The sequence below is a fragment of the Rosa chinensis genome, chromosome 5, assembly GCF_002994745.2.
Source record: "Rosa chinensis cultivar Old Blush chromosome 5, RchiOBHm-V2, whole genome shotgun sequence".
NCBI classification, from domain to species: domain Eukaryota; kingdom Viridiplantae; phylum Streptophyta; class Magnoliopsida; order Rosales; family Rosaceae; genus Rosa; species Rosa chinensis.
The window spans coordinates 77074848-77094863 of record NC_037092.1 but is presented as its reverse complement, the minus strand read 5'-3'; the positions used below and the strand labels follow the sequence as shown (position 1 = coordinate 77094863).

Sequence of the window (20016 nt, the reverse complement as noted above, 5' to 3'; positions counted from 1 at the left end):
CAGCCCTAGAATATTGTGCTTAATTTCCAAATTTACCCTTAAGTAAAATACACCCAGCCAAAAACCCAGCAATCTTCTAGGCAGCAAGCACCATTCAAACCCAGCAAGCATCATTCAAAGTTTCAAACCTAGCAAACATATACTCGATATAAACCTAAATGTCATCTCCATCATCACAATTAAGACTTGAGAATTGAGACCAAAGAGAGAGAACACTAGTCTTGTTTCTAGAGGAGCCCACTAATCAGGAACTTTCATGAATCAATCAAAGTCATTGACTTGATACATATACTCTCGTAAGCGTACGAATCCTATCAAGATAGAGAAGTATTAAGCCCAAAATTATCGTACCACAGAGATTAGTGGCTAACCCACAATCCTTGAGTAGTCGGAACTAAAGACACTTAGCATGCAAAAGAAGAACAAAATAAACAAAAATTCTACTCTAAGGCACCAAGCCTTAGCAATGCTTGGTTTTGGTTCTCACTAAAGCCTAATCAAGACTAAGAGCGCAGTGGTGGTTATTTACAATAAGTCGGAGTTTCAATATTTTGAGGGAGAATTTTAGATTAACAAAATGTGATGAAATGTAAAACAATTAATAAAAATGCAAAAAAAATTAATAAAAGTATAACCAAATAAATGGGAATGCCGGGTGTTAGGGAGGTTCCTTCACCCAAATTCTATGTGTCGGAAGCTAATATAATGTAGATGCAAATCTCCTACTTTGGCGGTAGTCGTATCCAAGGCGGTTTAAGGCTCAAGGACTGAAATTCCCTTTCATGGTATTCCTACTCCGGTTCAAGGATCGTAGGAACTCACTTGATATAAATTAGAGCCGGTTCAAGGGTCCCTAATTCACATAAAGAGGCGTAGAGATCGAGGAATTAGACTATTAAGCGCCCGCCCGCACAATCATGTAATAGATGTAAAACGTCATGCTTATAACCCTTCGAATACGAAATTGAAGGTTTCTAGCTTAGGAATTATAAGGGGTCAAGCTCTAACTCCGTCCTAGACATGCTCAAAATACACACCCTAGAGTTGACTACGCTCCTAGACATGCATTTCAACCCAACAAAAATAGATATAAGTATCCATCATATGAAAATTGCAACATTACATTAAATTAAACATCTTTTGCACAAAATTTGGGCTAGGGCACACAACTCTAACCTCCAACAAGGAAATTACTCACAACCCAAAATCATAGACATCAAAATTACAAAATTCAAATAGAAAAGAGTAGAGAAGTGTAGAAGAAAACAAGAGTAGTCACAAATAGCTAAAAAGCTAGCATGACTAGCCTTGAATTACAACTCTTACAAATACCCAAATCTTGAATCGAGTAGAGATTGAAGCTCATGATGAATCTTTGACGTCTTGAGTATCCCAATATAAAATTAAAGCAAAGATGAAAAAAAAAAATGGAGGAGGAGAAGAGAGAGGGCAGCAGCCCTCCTCCAAGGTTGCGGACTTGCGGCGCTGCAGGGTGTTAGAGGAAGTTCACCCGTTAGGTCACCATGTCACCCACTATTCACTGCTTTTTATGTGTTATTTCACCCTCTGGGTCACAAGCATAGTGTATTTCGTACCCTGTGTCACTTTCTAGGTCACCATGGTGACCTGTACAATGTATTTCGTGCCCTGGATCACGGGTATAATGTATTTCGTGATCCAAAGAATTAAAATATACATTAAAAAACAGTGAATAGTTGGTGACCAGGTGACCCAACGGGTGAATTTGCTCTTAGAGAGGATAGAATAATTGTGTTGTGGTCTGTTTATAGTGTGAAGAGAAAATGATCGTTACCAAGTAGGGCTGTCAATGGGTCGCGTCGGGTTGGGTTCGTGTCGGGTCAAGATATTTATCGTGTCGCAAGATACAAACCCAAACCCAACCAATTTAATAATTGTGTCAAAAATTTAAACCCAAACCCAACCTATTTATTAAACGAGTTACCCGTTTCCAACTCGCTTAACCCATTTAACAAATACGTCGTGTCATGTTAGACAAAATGACACATTTAAGGGTTAACAATGCGACCCATTTAAATAAAAAAAATGTATAAAATGATTAAATTCACTAGAAACTCCACAAGATGAAAAATATAAATAATTATATATATTTATAAATAATTAAATCAAGTAATTATAAAGCAAAATATTTCAAATTGTCTAATCATATGATCAAATACTCCCAACGTCCAAAATTTCAAGAAGAAGTATAGCATAATCGGGTCATACGGATTTACTTCGTGTTAGCGGGTTGACCCGTGACCGACCCATTTATTAAATGGGTCATGGCGGGTTGACCCACGGCCGACCAGCTTTTTAATCGTGCGGGTTCAACCCGCTTTATTTCGTACGGGTTTCGAGTCGTGTCGGAATTGACAGCCCTATTACCAAGTGATGTGTGGCTGTGCGGAAGAGGAGAAAGAATGGGATAATGGGTTGCCACGTGTTAGCCATTAATTGGCTCAAGCTAATCAAACAGAATGAGTGCTGCACGTGAGAAGAGGAGGGATCAGCCATGCTTAATTAATCAAATGGTTTGATTAATTAGCCAAACCAATGACTAATTAGTCAAACTTTTTCTTTTGATCATTTCTTTATTATTTTTTCTTTTCTTCTTCTTCTTCCGATCATAAAACACATCCAAATGCATCACCATGGAATCATCGAACTCAGCTTCCTCGCTCACATGTGGACTTTTCATCCTTTTGTCGGAAACTTTAAATTGCTTCAATTTCGCATCATTTTTCATCGATTTTCGCAATTCCTCTTATTTCCTACACAACAAATAAAAATAGATTAATTACATAATAATTGACTTAAGGATTAGCCTATTCTAGTGTTTTAGATATAATTATACGCATGAAAATGCGTATAATCAGTCATTAAATATGCTGACAACAAAAATGTGTGATCTGTCCAGCTTGTATCCATGAGTCTTCTCCCTGGCAAGTTCGGCTTCCAGAGGAGTATTGAACTCAATGAAGCAACATATAGCCTATGGTCTTCTGCGTTTCGGGTTCAAGAGGTATCCAAAATCCATCTTCCATGATCAATGGGCACCAGAAGGTTGCTGCTAGTTTTGCTGTAAATTATGCGAATTACATTTCAAGCTTCTCAAACTTCTCAATTGGAACTACTGGAAGGTTATATCAACAACGATTATGTTGCCGAACCTGGACTGCAGCTCCAAATTCTCATCGTTGCCGATATCTTCAATGTCACTTGGAATGCCGAAGGTTTCTCCATGAGGGAGACGTATAAAGTTGAGGTCCAATTGCGAGAGATCAATTCCTAGTCTTGTCGATGTCTCTTGGATCTGGTTGCTGGGTTTGTAAATCAAAGCAAGGGTAAAGTTGGAAAGTATATGACAATATTTTAAGTGCTGTGTGTATTTAAATATTTGTTAGGTACATTTAGAAAGACCCTTGTTTGATGAAATTTTAATTGATAAAAAAAAATAAAAACACTATTTTATCTAGTTGAGGTAAATCATCATTTTACAGTTTTACAGTCTTCATCATGAATTTGTTATTTAATTCACAAAATCATTAGTATTAACTACATCAAAATCTTTGCAATACGTTTTGTGAACACCAAAAGTGAAAATTTAAAACACGAAAGAGAAATCTCAATCTCTTCTTCATTGTTCATATTTGTTAACTAACTAATCTTTTGACATAGATTGAAATAGAAAGAAAAAAAAATAGAAGTAAATTAGATTATTTTTTTGAATCAAGCTTGCGGGGCGAAATAGTATATTAATCACAAGCCAGAATAGACCATTACATACCCTTCCGCTGTCATTTAAGGACATAGACAGACAAGAAGGTAGTGGTAGTACCCACAGTGGTACGTAAAGTAGACCCACTCATTACAAATTTCAGATCGTAGAGATAGCAGAGATCCTCCTTTGGTACTACGCCGGAGGCGCTAAAGTTTTAAGTTCCTAATACAAGGAAACTTATTGTAATTAGACAAAAAAATCTAAAAACATAGGTTTGGACTAAGAGCCTAAACCCTAGCCCAAATAGAAGTTAATGGACTAGAATAGGATCCCAGCCCAACAATTGAGCCCAAAAGGGTAGTCACCAGGGGGAGCACTCCAGGCCCAGTAGCCTGATTCGGGCCCAGTCCACCATCTTCTCCTAGTCCCTCGTCGTACGTCACTTGCCGGCAGAGTTCCATCTGATCCAGTCCGCCGCTCGCAGTAGATGCGATCCACGCCGCCAGAGCCACGTCCCGCGTCGTCCCGAGCCACGTCAATCTGCATCAACATGAAACAACACCATCTTCGATCTGGGTTCTCACAGCCCCATACCACCGTCCATCGAAACTCCAGGAGGCGTCGGCGCTCCAAGAGACCCATCGCAGGGACCGATAATTGACCCGTAACATCACGACCTCATCCTCCACCACGAGCCCAGCCGAACCGAAACTGACAAAACCGGGAACACAACCCCTTCGACAAAGCCCTATGGGCGGTAGATATCGATCACCCGTCCGACAGCCACCCCATGAGGTGAGGAGGCCGGAGGCCACCCAGACGTCGGGGCTCTGCAAGACGAGAACAATTTGCAGCAAACGAAGAACGTCGGCCTTAGGGTTTCTCTAGGTTCTGCATAGATTTTTTAATTTGATAAATTGTCGAAACCTATTTTTATGTAAATTAGATTATGATTTTGTTAGGAAACTTTAATATATTATAATTTTTTTATAGGTAGAAATTAAATGAGAAATTTTCTTTAAAAAAAATCTCTTTTAATTGGATATCCTTATACATATTCTTGGAAATAGAAATGGATTACATAAGTAAATTTAATAATTGAAATTAAAATGTAGGGTGTAATGAGCAAGTAGGGTGAACAAAGAAAATGATAGGGTGGAAATAGCCACACCCTTATAATTAATAAGAGCATATACAGGAGCAAAATGTCGACGTTAATTTATCTAAATTTTATTCGTTGAAAAGTGATACAATTTGTCGAAGGTAACAGTTGCCACAGTCGTATGGAACATGTTCCATTGACAATTAAGCCATCTAAGAAATAACCAGATCAGGAAACAATTAATTATAATACGCAGAGCCGCTGAGGAGGCGAAATCAGAGCTAGCTCACCCTCTTTATTCATACAACTGAATATTTTTGCTCAACTGAGAATGATGAATGCGCGCGTTAGATCATTCATTTGGATTGCCATCAACACAAAGCCATTGCCCTTCGAAGAAGGCGTCGCAGTTGCAATTAGGATTGATGCCAAGGAAGAAGTCTAAACTACTTATTCCAAACTTTTCAATGACACTATTGCAGGAATCACCAGACTCTGCACCGTAAACGGAATTGCAATCTGCATCAAAACCATCCACTCCAATATGTCTACCCTCAGAGATGGAAATCATAAGAGATACCCCCAGAATCAGGTTAAGAGCTATTGCCATTTTGTTGCTGGACTTGGCCATGTTCTTCTTGTTTCTCTAAGTGAAAAGGCAAGACTGTTTTGCTTCAAGCTTAAGGATTGCACTCGTGCTTGTACTTGTGGTTTAAGAGTGTTGAATTAGAGTGTATATATAGAGCTAGCAACATTGTTGATTTTGATTCCTTCAATTCAAGAAGCCGACTACTTATCTCTAAGTCACTAGATTTGATTCCCATGGTGATTTTAGTTGCATTGGATTGCTCGATCACTGCAGGCCTGGGTAGGTCTCTAACTTGGTTTTTATGGATAATGATATAATTACCAGCCGGTGGTGTCACTATAATACTACCAAGGGCTTATTATTTTTTGGAGCAATATTAACACAGAAAGTGGATATACAATGGGTCGAAGGACCTTTTTTCTTCTGCTTTTTGTTTGTATCTGAATAAGATATGGCCACAGTAAATGATTTTTTTTTTTTTTTCAAGTGAAACTTTGGCAAGGGAGGTGCGGTTTGTAGAAAAAGGGATGTCAATTTCAATGTGGTGAGGTATCCTACTCCTAGGCAGCTTAAAATTGCATGAAATTTATGGCATTTTTGTTGTGTCACAAAGTTTGTGAGAAGATATTGAATTGAAATGAAGTAAATATGAGATCGGTTTATCTTGATTTGCATGTGACAACAACCTATAACTTATGTCTATTTTTCGTCCTCTTATATTACGTTTTAAGATTATAAATATATTTTGGTTCACCATACCTACATTTTCTATATGAGATATTGCAAGCAATTAAAAATTTGGTTCACATAAAATTATATGCAATTGAAATAGATGAAGACAATGAATTGTATCAGACAATATTGTTGTAACTTTGAGTAGAGATTCAACTGGTTAAAATAAGAACATCAAGTGCTAACTAATATGAGTTATTAACTTGGTCAGGGTGATCAGAAGAAGGGGTGGTCAGAGTCCTTGGTAGAGGTGGATTTCCAAGCTAGTCAAGACAAATACTTAAGGTTAGGATTGTGTAGGAATAATTTTTTAGTTGTTAAACAAATGCTAGTCAAGACAAATGCTAACAACTAAGATTAAAAGACTTTGAGAACTAATTATATCACAAGAGCAATAATGACAATTATAAAATATATATATCTATACTATTATTAAGAGTAGTTGCATCAGTGATGAGTTGGAATTTTGATATGTTAGTATTACAAACCCTAAAATTTTGGGAATTTTTGTTCAAAGGCGATTTTTTGTGTCAAGGCAATTCAAAGAGAAAGCGAACTGGTATTCACTCTGGTCTCTGGGTATTGATCATCTAAATTCCAGTAATAATTCGTAAAATGGTTTCTCTATGGTTGTGCTCTGTTTTCTTGATTAAATACAGACCTCTTCTTCGTTTTCTTTCCTTCTCATACAAAGCTTTCATGAACTTTTGTTAGTCAAAGTGGACGTAAAAAGACACGAAGACCCCGTATCATATATTATTTTTAATTAATTTCTAATATTTGATAAAGGTTTTGCCTTTGAAAACATACCCACAAGTCCAGTGACAGCAAGTAGCTGAGAAGTGAGAACTGAAGAAGAGAGAAATGTCGAAGCAGGGTGAGGTCGTATGCGTCACCGGTGGAAGCGGCTGCATCGGATCATGGGTCGTCCGCCTCCTCCTCGACCGCGGCTACACCGTCCACGCCACCGTCAAAGACCTCAGTTAGTCTCCACAATCACACTCAATTCTCCACTTTGTTACACAAATGCCACCTCCACTCTCAAAATTCTTCTTCTTGCAGAGGACGACGGCGAGACGAAGCATCTAGAAGCCCTAGAAGGAGCCCAAACGCGCCTCCGCCTCTTCCAGATCGACCTCCTCGACTACGATTCCATCTCCGCCGCAGTCCACGGCTGCTCCGGCGTCTTCCACCTCGCCTCTCCTTGCATCGTCGACCAAGTCCATGACCCCGAGGTAGGTTGCTCCATTTCCGATTACACTCTACAAAATTCAGGGCTTCTTGTTTCATGATGATATAAGTTTGGATGATGATTCAACTGTGTCCACAGAAGGAGCTTTTGGACCCGGCGATTAAAGGAACCCTGAATGTTCTAACGGCGGCTAACCAGGCCGGCGTGAAGCGCGTGGTGCTCACGTCCTCCATCTCGGCCATCACTCCCAGCCCTACTTGGCCGGCCGATGTCGTCAAGAGAGAGGATTGCTGGACTGATGTTGAGTACTGCAAGCAGAAAGGAGTGAGTACTTATACTACTGAGTAGTGCCTTGAAATTGTTTTGAATTTTATGTGACTTCATGGATTTTGGAAATCTGAACTAAGTGATGCTGATTGTGTTGTGTGTTTGGTTAGCTGTGGTATCCTTTATCGAAAACTCTGGCGGAGAAAGCTGCGTGGGAATTTGCCGAGGAGAAGGGGTTGGATGTGGTTGTGGTGAATCCGGGGACGGTGATGGGTGATGTTATATCGCCGAGGCTCAATGCTAGCATGTTGATGCTTGTTCGCCTTCTTGAAGGTACTGTTCTGTGCACATTTTATGTAAAAGAATAGTATCTGGTTTGTACCTTGAAGTGAATTGTGATGGTTGAACTAGTGTTATCAGGAAAAAGGTCATATTAGTTGCCGGATGGTCTAGCATTCGATAAAATCATACATTTCTACATGTTTGTACTTGATAAAGGCTTTCAGTGATAATCTGACAACATCTATGTAGCGTAGGAGAACATCTATGTAGCGTAGGAGAACACTTACCTTGTATTACTTGTGGCAACATGATATTTGCACTTAATCCTCTTTATACATGATCTAAAGTGACCAAATCTTGATATAACGGAGGCTGTGGTGGGTTGATAAACTAGAAATCAGGTGGTGGAAACATATTTTCCATAAGACATGTCAGTTAAAGAGAGGTTCTTTTTGGTATCTAAGATCTTGTAGATAAAAATATATTTCGGACACAAAAAATAAGTAACCTTCATCTATAACACCTGAGTTCGTTTAGGTCTGATGTGGTATTCCCCAAGTTTGGAGAACCTGAATTGTGTGGTTCAGTAAAGGAATCCCTTTACACCTCTTTGCTAGCATATGTTTCTTTAAATTCAAAACTCAATGTCAGTAAAGTTTGATTTATAGTTTCTTAGTTTCTGTATCCATGCCAACTTCTCTGTATGTACTCCTTGCTAGCGGAGGACTGAGCAAAAAGGAATTAATCTTACCAATAGCATGTGTAAAACAAGGAGTATTGATCCAATTAAACAAAATTGTATTGACACTGTCATTGGCAATCCATGCTGCAGGCTGCACTGAAACATATGAGAACTTCTTTATGGGATCTGTGCATTTTAAAGATGTAGCTCTAGCACACGTTTTAGTTTACGAGAACAAATCGGCCACTGGTAGGCACTTGTGCGTTGAGGCAATATCACATTATGGTGATTTTGTGTCAAAGGTAGCTGAACTTTATCCCGAGTACAAGATTCCCAGGTAAACTGCTGTCCTCACTCCTGCAAAATGATCCGCAATTGAAACTATTTGCTTGTCTCATGTTTGGGACTTTAATTTACTTATACTAATCCTGTATTGTGCAGTAACTTCTATTCTGAAACTGGGTCAGTAGGCTTGCAATATCCTGAAACTAATAACCTATTTCACTATTTGTCCAAATAATAATCTAGATATTGAAATGCTAGATTTGCAACTTAAATAGTGGAAACCGAACCTTCTACAATCATTTCAGTAAAAGCCCCACACTCTCGACTATAATCAAATGTCTTGGCCTTATTTCAGAAGCACCAACCTATCCATTAGTCATTAGCATAAGAATATTCTTGATATTATTTGTTGTGAAATAGAGGTTCCTTTGTTATTGGTATGCTGCATAGCTGTTCCGTAAAAGGTTTTCCCGGTTGAATCCTCTTTGGATTACTTAGAATCTCTTTGGAACATTAATTTCATACTCTTTTTCTTTCTCTCAAGTCCATTGATAGAATTTTGTGGAGTTTCCATGTGTTGTGACTAGAGTTGCAAATTTTGTAATTGCTCAAGCCTCTAACGCGCTTATCTGGTGCAGTTTGCCAAAGGACACACAGCCTGGGTTGTTGAGGGAAAAGACTGGAGCGAAAAAGCTAATGGACTTAGGTATAGACTTCATTCCCATGGATCAAATTATCAAGGATGCTGTTGAGTGCCTAAAGAGCAAGGGATTTATTTCGTAAATGCAGCTGTCATGGACATGAAAACTCATCAGGGGCCAAACTACCTTGTAGAAGTGGTGAGGACATGTAACTTAGCTAAATGATAGTCACGGATTGTGGTCATATTATGTACCAGCTATGTTTCCAGCAATCTGTATGTGCAATCTGTATGTGAATAAAAGTTTACATGTAGAGAGAGAGAGAGTGTGTACTCTAAGTTAGAGGATGAACTTGAGTTCGAAAGAAACGAAGTTTGCTTGTCTCCCTTATGTACTGCTCCTCTTGTTCATTTGCTCTGTGTCACTATTATCCACTACCTCTACTTCTCAGAGCATCAAAGCCACAGTGAAATAGCTCTGAATTCATCGTTAAACATTTGCTCAAGCTCTTTGATACGGGATTTGTCTCCGTTGTGACCTCAACCTCGTCTCCTAGGGCAGTCGAGTGAGGAATGCTAGCTAAGAAATTCTTACATAAGGCAAACGGATCACGTGACAGTAGGGCTGTCAAATAAAAAATTAAAAAAATTTAAGTGTGTTAAGAAACTATCTTTACTTTAATATGGTAAAAGTAAATACCTAAAACACCCCATACATGTGGATTGATTGATTAGCCCTCTACCAGACACGTGATACATATGCCTCGGGTAAGAATCTCTCATGCTAACAATCTCCCCCCATCTATCTTCTTTTTTTACCTTTCCCACTTATTAATTGACACAGATCCTCTTATTTCACTTAAAATTATGATATTAATATCGCCAAAGTTGATTTTCATTTCTTTCGAATATGCCTTATGTCATAGTTTTGAGTGAAATAAGAGGGCAAGTGTCAGTTAATAAGTGAGAAATGTAGAAAGAGAAGGTAAATGAGGAAGATTGCTAGTTAGTTTTCTGTGCTTAATTATAGTTTCTTTTTTCTTTTCAAATTCAAATGTTGAAACTTAAAATGATTTGCCTGTTCATACACACTGATATTTGTTAACTAACCAAAATCTGTTCAATACCAGTCTGCATGATTTCATAATGTTACTTTGTTTGAATTTAGTCAGTAAAATGTTGATAATTATAGGCCGTGCAAAAGCAAAAGCAACACTGTATGGGGTATGCTCATATATTGACTTATAATTTTAGTTTATTTTTTTATTTTTTATTAAGTTATAATTTTAGTTGATGATACTATAGACATCATTATTGACACAAAAAATGAAAAGTTTGTAACAATCGATCACATTTGTTCTCCGCCGAGTTCAGGTTCTGATTCCTTGTCAGCCACATTCCAGCAAGGAGGCTTCAGGTTCCAATTTCATTTCCTCTTCTTTCAACTCGGTGAACTCACATTCAACTTTTCGCTTCTTAATCAACCCCTTAGTCTCATCCAGTTTCTCGATCTCTTTCAACTCTAACACCTCACTAATTTCTTTGACTCTGCCTCTCAACCACTCTGGACCAATCTCCTTTGTCTCTCTTTGATCTCAAGCTCTGGACTCTTACCTCATGGCGAGGTAAGAGCCATTTTGAGTTCTCGGCCTGGTCACTTCCGTCTCTGACTTCAAAGCTTCCAACTTGTTCACTTGGTGCTCGAGCTCTTGAAATCAGGTCTGAAGTCTAATGAATTGGTGCTTGTTTCCCATGAGCCAAGCAAGAGACCGGACTTGTATCACACTGCGAATATAGAATTTAATTAAATGAGAAAGATGATGCCACAATGCAAATTTGTAATCCCCAATAATCCTAAAGCTCAATAGAAACTAATAGTCTAGTTTGCCAATTAATATATCAATATGTTTATTATGTCATCATGCATGTTCAAGTCTTTTGCTTTCCCATCGACTAGTATTGCGAGGTTTAGTTGTCCTTGATTGAGCAAACAATTTTGTGAGTTTTGTATTAAAAACCGGAAAGAACTTTGCTGACCAGGGCTGGTCAGCCCACGCTGACCACACCCAATAAAAAAAAGACACCTGTCCATTAAAAAAAAAAAAAAATTGGACTTTAAACCCCCGAAACATCTCTTCTCCTTCATTTACCGTCTCGGAACCAAATCTAACCCCCCCCCGGCACCATCCAGCTCTTCCCTACTCAACCCCAGCCCCTACGGTGTTCGACGACCGAGCAGTGGCTGGTGCTCTCCTCCGGGTCAGCACCGCAACGTTACAGTGCTCCATCTCCTCCGCCGCTCGCGGAGCAGAGGATCGTGCCTCTCCCGGAGAAGGTCAAGAAGAGCCGCCGGGGACCGAGGTCCCGGAGCTCACAGTATAGCGGCGTCACGTTTTATCGGAGGACCGGGGGATGGGAATCGCATATTTGGCCCCCGGCTCTCTCTCTCTCTCTTCTAATACGGGTTTCCTTCTGACTTGTACTACTGAATTATAGGGATTGGAAGCGATGGGTATCGAATTATAGGGATTGGAAGCGATGGGTATTGGATTCGAAGCGATGGAGCGATGGGTATTGGATTCGAAGTGAGACAATGGGTACTGGATCATCAATTAGGCGGTATAAATTCTGGGTTTGGTGTTCTAATCCAAACAGTTCGATCATCAATTCTGGGTAATTAGATTTCGATTTGTGTTCTCGTTTAGCTTCTTGAAACTCTTTCAATGACAAAAGTTGGTTACTTGATTCTAATTTGATACCCTGTTGCAGGTTAATGGATACCCAGAATTGTACGAGCTTGGGCAATCAACTAATAAGTGATTCCGAGGACTTACAAGGTAAAGAGCAGTGTGATGATTCTCATTGTGAGCCTACTGATGATTTGCATGTAGTGAATGAAATTAAAAACAATGAAGAGGCAATTGAAGAGGTCATACTTGGAAAAGAGTTTATAGATGTTGAGAGTGCATATAAGTTCTATAAGAATTATGGTGGCAAACATGGATTCAATGTGAGGATAAGAAACAGTAGAAAAAACAATGAGAATTTTGTGACATGGGTGCGTTATTGTTGTGCAAAAGAAGGATTTCGAGATTAAATTTGAAAGCATTTTGGTGTGTTTTACTACTTTGTTATTAAATTTGAGTTTTACTCATAGAGAAGGAAATTGGAAATTAAATTAGGTCAAGCTGGCTGATCCAGATGTCGAGTCGAATCCCAGTGAGTCCCAGAGGCTGGCACAATCGGTGGCGGAGCTCGATGAGGTACTGCAGAGTTTGTCTTAGCAGATTCTTTAATTGAGTTTATTTTGGATTTCGCTGAAGACAGTTTTCTACTGTTGTTTATGATGGGCAGGTTATGTCAATCTGTAAGGAATATAAGGACTGTGAGAAGCAGTTAGAAGAGAGTAAAGGTTTGCTGCAATTTGAAGTAAAATTTTACTAAAGAGTTCATGATGGTACTTGCCCTTTGATTTCATTTCAACTAAAGAGTTCTTCATTGCTAAAATCTGTAGGAAATCTGCCATTCTTGCATACAACACCAAACTGGTGAAAAAAGAAAGAAAAGGATACGAGGAAAAAATCTTAGAGATATTTTGCAGAATTTGCAAGACTTGAAATTTGCCCCTAAAAACTGACAGAGTTTTCTCCTTTCTTTTAGGCTGAAAGAGGAGGATACAAGACCTATGTGATGGAGATCAAAGGAAAGCGCGTATACAACAAATTAAAATATGAATCTGGTGTTCACCGAGTTCAACGTGTTCCTCATACGGAAACAATGAGTACGGATTCTGCGCCAGTCAGTTGTCCAACAATGTCTGCAGGACCAAAGTATGAGTACGGATGTGTTGATGGAGTTAACATTCAAGAAACCAATAGAGGCTTCTGCTCCAAAATTTGTGGAATATTTAATGGACTGGATTGAAGTTTAGCTTGATGAGGAATCAATCTTCCCTTAAAAATTGGGGGCACCATTTCCATCCAATTTCATAGATGTTGTCAAGACCATCTTTAAGCTATGTAATATATGCAATGCTAGCAAAAGAGAAGTAGCAATTTCGCTCTCTTATCATAAAGAAAAGCTTTATACATAGATAGGAATATTGACATCTTCCCATGATACCATACCTAAAACCAAAATAACTTAAACTTTGAAATATCAGCTGTTGACTGAATCTTCTATTGACAGCAAAGAAAGCTAGCAAAAGAGAAGTAGCAATTTCGCTCTCTTATCATAAAGAAAAGCTTTATACATAGATAGGAATATTGACATCTTCCCATGATACCATACCAAAAACCAAAATAACTTAAACTTTGAAATATCAGCTGTTGACTGAATCTTCTATTGACAGCAAAGAAAGCAACCCCATTAGTCTTCATCATACTGTGATTTTTCACTACTCAACGTTCACCCTCCATCCGAGGTCCCAAGTTCCAATCTCCCATCCTAAACAAAGTTTATCAAACAAACGAATAGTCAACAACAATGTTCTTTCAAGAAATAATGCACCTCTGCTTGCAACATCGGCCTAGCCATTCCAAGAAAGCATGACAGTAAAACATGAAAATTAAAAGGGCAAATTACTATTCACACCCTGTACTTTGGGTGCGTCGACAGTTTAGTCCCTAACATTTCAATTTTAACAAATAACTCCCCAAACATTCAAATTTCAGACAGTTTGGTCTAAAATGACCATTTTACCCCTCGGGGGGGTTTTTTTTTTTTTTTTAAATTCTTCTCTCCCTTTTTTGGTTATTTTTTCTGCTTCCCTCTCTCTCTCTCTCAACAACCACACCAGAACCTTCACTGAACCAACAATGGCGTCTTCTTCTTCTTCTTCCTACTGCAACCGTTGGCATGCCATACTCTACTCCACCATGGCCATCATACTCGCCGCCATCGCAATCTCCATGACCCTCCACTCCAACCCCACCGCCCAAACCCCCAAATCCGCCACACCCATCAGCCAAAGTTGCGACCTCCAACAACAATTGCAACCTATTTCACCAAGCAACATTTACAGAAGTAAAAAACAAGGTTGAGCACAGAAACTCGCAGATGACAATCATATACATCATTACCTCCACCCCACTGCGGTAGGCCATTACAACTTCTCTCGCAATCAGCATTGTTATCTGTGCAATCACAAAACACATATCGACACTCATTTAATGGAACTAACACAACAAAACAGACTATTAACAATGATCGTGCATATTTCACTCGACAAATTAATGGAAGTGCATATATACAAAATGTTGTTAGCAGCAGTGGCAGCTAGAGCAGCACCACTGACTTTGAACACCACTCTTCGCCATTTAAGACTAATTTTCGGCTGCTTATTTATCTGAGTTACAGGACTAGTAATTGCACTTGCATTTCTGCCAAAAACAAACAGAAAGTGACCAACTGTACTGCACCATCACCAAACAGAAAGCACCAAAAAAAAAAAACATCAAAAATTTTTGAACCTCTTTAATTTCTTAGGCGTAGCACCGGAGGAAGTAATGCCTTTGTCATCATCAGAGGTGGCCTTCGCCGGAAGAGAATTGCCGACGATCTGCTCCATTATCATGAACCAAGGCCAATGACTCGGCGAATTTCCAGAATTGGTCATCCTGTGCCTCTCGAGCTTGTACCTCTTCTTCAAATTATCGACCTTGTTCTTACACTGCTCGACGCTCTTGGTTTGCCTCAGACATCTGGCTCACGATCACGGCCACCTCCTCCCAATCTCGGCCTCTCAGATTTCCCCAATTCAGTTGCGTGAACTTGTCCCTGTAAGCATCGAGAAGGCAAGTGATCGCGCCGTCGCTCCACTCCTCGCGGTCCTTCCGGTACTCTCCGGCGGCCACAGCCGAGGATTTCGATCTCCTGATGATGGTGTACGAACCTCCTCCTCCTTCTTCACCACCACCGTCGCCGCCGGCTCCGTCGCTGAGCTCATCGGATTGGTCCTTTATCTTCGACGCGACATCGTTCTGATCCGTGCGGCTGTCGAAAGGGTTATTTTTTTCTGCTATGCTTCCATGGCGTCAAGTTGGCGGCGGGACGACGAGGGAGGCTACGCGAGTTGGCGAGAGGAGAGAGAGAGAGAGAGAGAGAGAGAGAGAGAGAGAGAGAGAGAGAGAGAGAGAGAGGGAAGCAGAAAAAATAACCAAAAAAGGGAGAGAAGAATTAAAAAAAAAAAAAAAAACCCCCGAGGGGTAAAATGGTCATTTTAGACCAAACTGTCTGAAATTTGAATGTTTGGGGAGTTATTTGTTAAAATTGAAATGTTAGGGACTAAACTGTCGACGCACCCAAAGTACAGGGTGTGAACAGTAATTTGCCCAAATTAAAACGTTATAATATGAAGATGTTCTTACTTGAGTCAAAACACCAGATAGTTGAACATCATGTTCACTATTTTGGTGTGTTTCTGAACTGACCAAAATGCTTTCAAATTCCTACAAATGGTTTCAAAATAGATGTAATTCATCAAAATTATAAAGTAAACTCACTTATTCGTAATAGAAGGATTAGAATTGTTCCTGCATGGGTATTTTCCTTCTTGTGGGAGCTTTTGTGCTTTTCTTTGGTACTTTACTCTTTTTTTTTTCAGTCGGGTCTTTGAATCTGGTACGTGGACGGCCAATTGTAGCTTTTCTTTTAACTCCACAGACAATTGTTGTTTCACAAGCATTAGATTGAACTATTCCCTCAACCTCTTCACTTTGACCAAAAGTAGCATTCACTTAGCTGCTATCACTAGAACTTCTCCCCTCTTTCTCAATGCGATTTTTCTTTATTAACTCTAAGCCTTTGAGCATCTCAACCAAACATTCATGTGCATATCTCGTTAACTCTTCATCATCTGCTGCAACAGTTAAAATATCACGAGAAGTGCGGCACAAGTAGCCATACGGTCTGCCAATCGACTCCTTAGGATTACCATGAATCTCAGTAGGATGATAACTAGTAATACTCATAATTTTTGCTTCTCTTGTCCATCGCTTTAAAATGTATTGCGGTGGAATCTTCTTCACATTCTTCTTGTCAAGCACTTTTAGTGCATGAGCACACAAAATCCCAACAAACGTGAACTTTTTACAACTACAATTAACATTTTGTGTTGAAGCTTCATATTTGACCAAGTGCTCATTATGTTCAGAACTATATGGTACAATATACTCTGATGTCATCCCAGACTTACCAACCTTGTAAGTACTATAATTATGAATTCTCACAAATTCTTTCTGAAACAGCAAGAAAACCTCTGGAGTATAGACCTCTGCTCCATGTTGCAGCATATGTGCACTTACTGCCAAGACAGGAGTTGTTTGTATCATCTTATATTCAGCAATCAACTCTTGATATCTTCGATCAGCCAAAACTCTTTCATAATGTTCAAAAAACCGCAAAAGATTATGCTCTGGCTTCAAATATTTCTTAAGCACATTATTCATGCATTCACTTCGCTGTGTGCTTTTCATATCAGCAGTGAAAGTATGTCTCCCATACACTAGTGCCCATTTTTCCCGCAATTCAAATAAATTATTCAACCACTTATTTTCCTTGAGGCCATATTTCTCAAGAAGTCCATTCCATGCTAATAGCCACTCATGCTCAAACTCATAGTCATACATGCAATTGCTAAAATCATCAACAAATTCTGAAGATCCATGAAAGACATGACTGAGATTCTTAGCAGCATTTTGATAAAGATGCCACACACATAAGCGATGAGTAGCTTGTGGAAAAACTTCTTTTATTGCTCTAGCCATGGCAGCAGACTGATCAGTAAGAATGGTCATTGGGTGCTTACCAGACATAGCAGAGAGGAATGTCTCAAATAACCAGATAAAAGATTCGGTTGTTTCATCATATAACAAAGCTGCACCAAAAAATGTTGTTTGCTTATGATGATTAACCCCAACAAATGGTGCAAAGGGTCGACCATATTCATTTGTCCTGTATGTCGTATCAAAACAAAGCACATCTCCAAACAGACTATAATCACTTACCGATCGAGCATTAGCCCAAAATATGTTTGTGATCATGTCATCCTCATCAAGTTGGATTGAATAAAAATATGACGAATTCTCAGATTGCATCTTTTGAAAGTACTGCAATACAGCACCTGCATCTCCCTTTTCCATTTTAGACATTCGCTTTCTATGTATGTAATTCATGTAGTCCTTCTGTGAAAATCCAAGGTTCTCTGGCCCTCCCACTTCTCTACTCATCAACTCCACAGTTGCTTTGATGGAGAAACCAGAATGTTCAGCATCATCTGCATGTGCTTTTTGTGCCTCAGATATACTTCTATTGACCTTAAGCAAATGCTTCATTGGAGTACTAATCAATGCATGATTATGACTCGTCTGAAATGAGACAACTTGGAAATTTCCATTCTTCTGCAGTAGGATGGTCAGATGCTCTTGACAACCACATCTTGTAACTGGTTGAGAATAAGATGCATTTGTACGACGCTTGTCCTTTTCTCGAAATCCTTCTTTTGCACAACAATAACGCACCCATGTCACAAAATTCTCATTGTTTTTTCTACTGTTTCTTATCCTCACATTGAATCCATGTTTGCCACCATAATTCTTATAGAACTTATATGCACTCTCAACATCTATAAACTCTTTTCCAAGTATGACCTCTTCAATTGCCTCTTCATTGTTTTTAATTTCATTCACTACATGCAAATCATCAGTAGGCTCACAATGAGAATCATCACACTGCTCTTTACCTTGTAAGTCCTCGGAATCACTTATTAGTTGATTGCCCAAGCTCGTACAATTCTGGGTATCCATTAACCTGCAACAGGGTATCAAATTAGAATCAAGTAACCAACTTTTGTCATTGAAAGAGTTTCAAGAAGCTAAACGAGAACACAAATCGAAATCTAATTACCCAGAATTGATGATTGAACTGTTTGGATTAGAACACCAAACCCAGAATTTATACCGCCTAATTGATGATCCAGTACCCATTGTCTCGCTTCGAATCCAATACCCATCGCTCCATCGCTTCGAATCCAATACCCATCGCTTCCAATCCCTATAATTCGATACCCATCGCTTCCAATCCCTATAATTCAGTAGTACAAGTCAGAAGGAAACCCGTATTAGAAGAGAGAGAGAGAGAGCCGGGGGCCAAATATGCGATTCCCATCCCCCGGTCCTCCGATAAAACGTGACGCCGCTATACTGTGAGCTCCGGGACCTCAGTCCCCGGCGGCTCTTCTTGACCTTCTCCGGGAGAGGCACGATCCTCTGCTCCGCGAGCGGCGGAGGAGATGGAGCACTGTAACGTTGCGGTGCTGACCCGGAGGAGAGCACCAGCCACTGCTCGGTCGTCGAACACCGTAGGGGCTGGGGTTGAGTAGGGAAGAGCTGGATGGTGCCGGGGGGGGGGGGGGTTAGATTTGGTTCCGAGACGGTAAATGAAGGAGAAGAGATGTTTCGGGGGTTTAAAGTCCAAATTTTTTTTTTTTTAATGGACAGGTGTCTTTTTTTTATTGGGTGTGGTCAGCGTGGGCTGACCAGCCCTGGTCAGCGAAGTTCTTTCCTTAAAAACCATTAACTTTTGTAATCCAAGATTTTGCGAATTACCTATACTAAAGTTCTAGCTCCTTATGAACAATAACGTCCATACTGGTTTACTGATTTGCCCCTATTTGTTGTTTTATTACGACTATGCCATTTAACTTCAAATAATAAACAGTAATATTTGTGTTATTTTACTATTTTGCCCCTCCTCCAAGATCCACAACCCACTACAATATATATGCACATAATTTCAGTCTGAATCCATAACTCATACACCATTCACATGGTGTGTTGGCAGTTTCTAGTTCTAATGAAACTCCTTACTCATCCAATTAATTATTTTCATATATATGCTACTAGTTTTAGTGTTTGAATAACAGAATAAGATTAAAAATGAAGAACATAATAAAAAAGAAGAAGAAGGAGAAGCATATAAGATCTAAGGCTGCTTCTCCCACCACCAGTGGCAAGTCACAGTTATTGATTTTCCGTCTGTAGACTGCACCATGTAAGTAAGATCTAGGCCAAAGATAGCTAAATTTTGTTGGATCTGAGTCGAATCTAGCCAAATATGGTAGAGCCTGATGGATTGAAGAAGGGTTATTTTTTTTTGTTTAATTTTATATTATATATATATATATTTTACGATAGGAACTATTAACGTACCTAGCACTAAATCTAAGGTTGATCTGGCTGATCTAGGCTGGGTATAGCCAAATCTTGTTGGATATGAACCCGATCTAGCCAAATATGGTCAGATCTAGTCTAGATCCACTTGAATATGTAAAAGTTATCTTTGTTCGCACCAAAGGGCTAATATGAAGAAAATGAAACCCTCAACAGCTAGTTTGTAAGTCATTTCCGGTTACTAATTAGACCACCGACACTAATTGCACCCACAACTACAACTATATATAAAAAAATAAAATTTTGTAAAGAAAATATTGCTTCTCAAAAGTGT

The 20016-nt window shown here is 39.3% G+C and overlaps 1 protein-coding gene across 2 annotated transcripts; it reads left to right on the top strand.

Moving 5' to 3' along the window:
- The first annotated feature begins 6984 nt into the window (after positions 1-6984).
- Positions 6985-15648, top strand: LOC112201608 (phenylacetaldehyde reductase). Of its 2 annotated transcripts, XR_005810646.1 has the most exons (7): positions 6985-7147; positions 7228-7400; positions 7496-7681; positions 7795-7957; positions 8739-8925; positions 9512-9839; positions 15597-15648. XR_005810646.1 is itself a non-coding variant. In XM_024342513.2 (6 exons), exons 1-6 carry the CDS (start codon positions 7030-7032, stop codon positions 9654-9656), a joined length of 972 nt encoding a protein of 323 aa, XP_024198281.1. In that variant the 5' UTR covers positions 6985-7029; the 3' UTR covers positions 9657-9906. The 2 variants fall into 2 exon arrangements, 1 of the variants encoding a protein (XP_024198281.1); XM_024342513.2 differs by lacking the exon at positions 15597-15648 and having other exon boundaries at positions 9512-9906.
- Positions 15649-20016: the final 4368 nt, after the last annotated feature.

Excerpts from the sequence above, each read along its gene's own strand:
- LOC112201608 (XM_024342513.2), top strand. The coding sequence starts at position 7,030 with ATGTCGAAGCAGGGTGAGGTCGTATGCGTCACCGGTGGAAGCGGCTGC. Across the intron at positions 7,401-7,495 it reads ACCAAGTCCATGACCCCGAG|AAGGAGCTTTTGGACCCGGC; the intron begins GTAGGTTGCTCC and ends CTGTGTCCACAG. Across the intron at positions 7,682-7,794 it reads AGTACTGCAAGCAGAAAGGA|CTGTGGTATCCTTTATCGAA; the intron begins GTGAGTACTTAT and ends GTGTTTGGTTAG.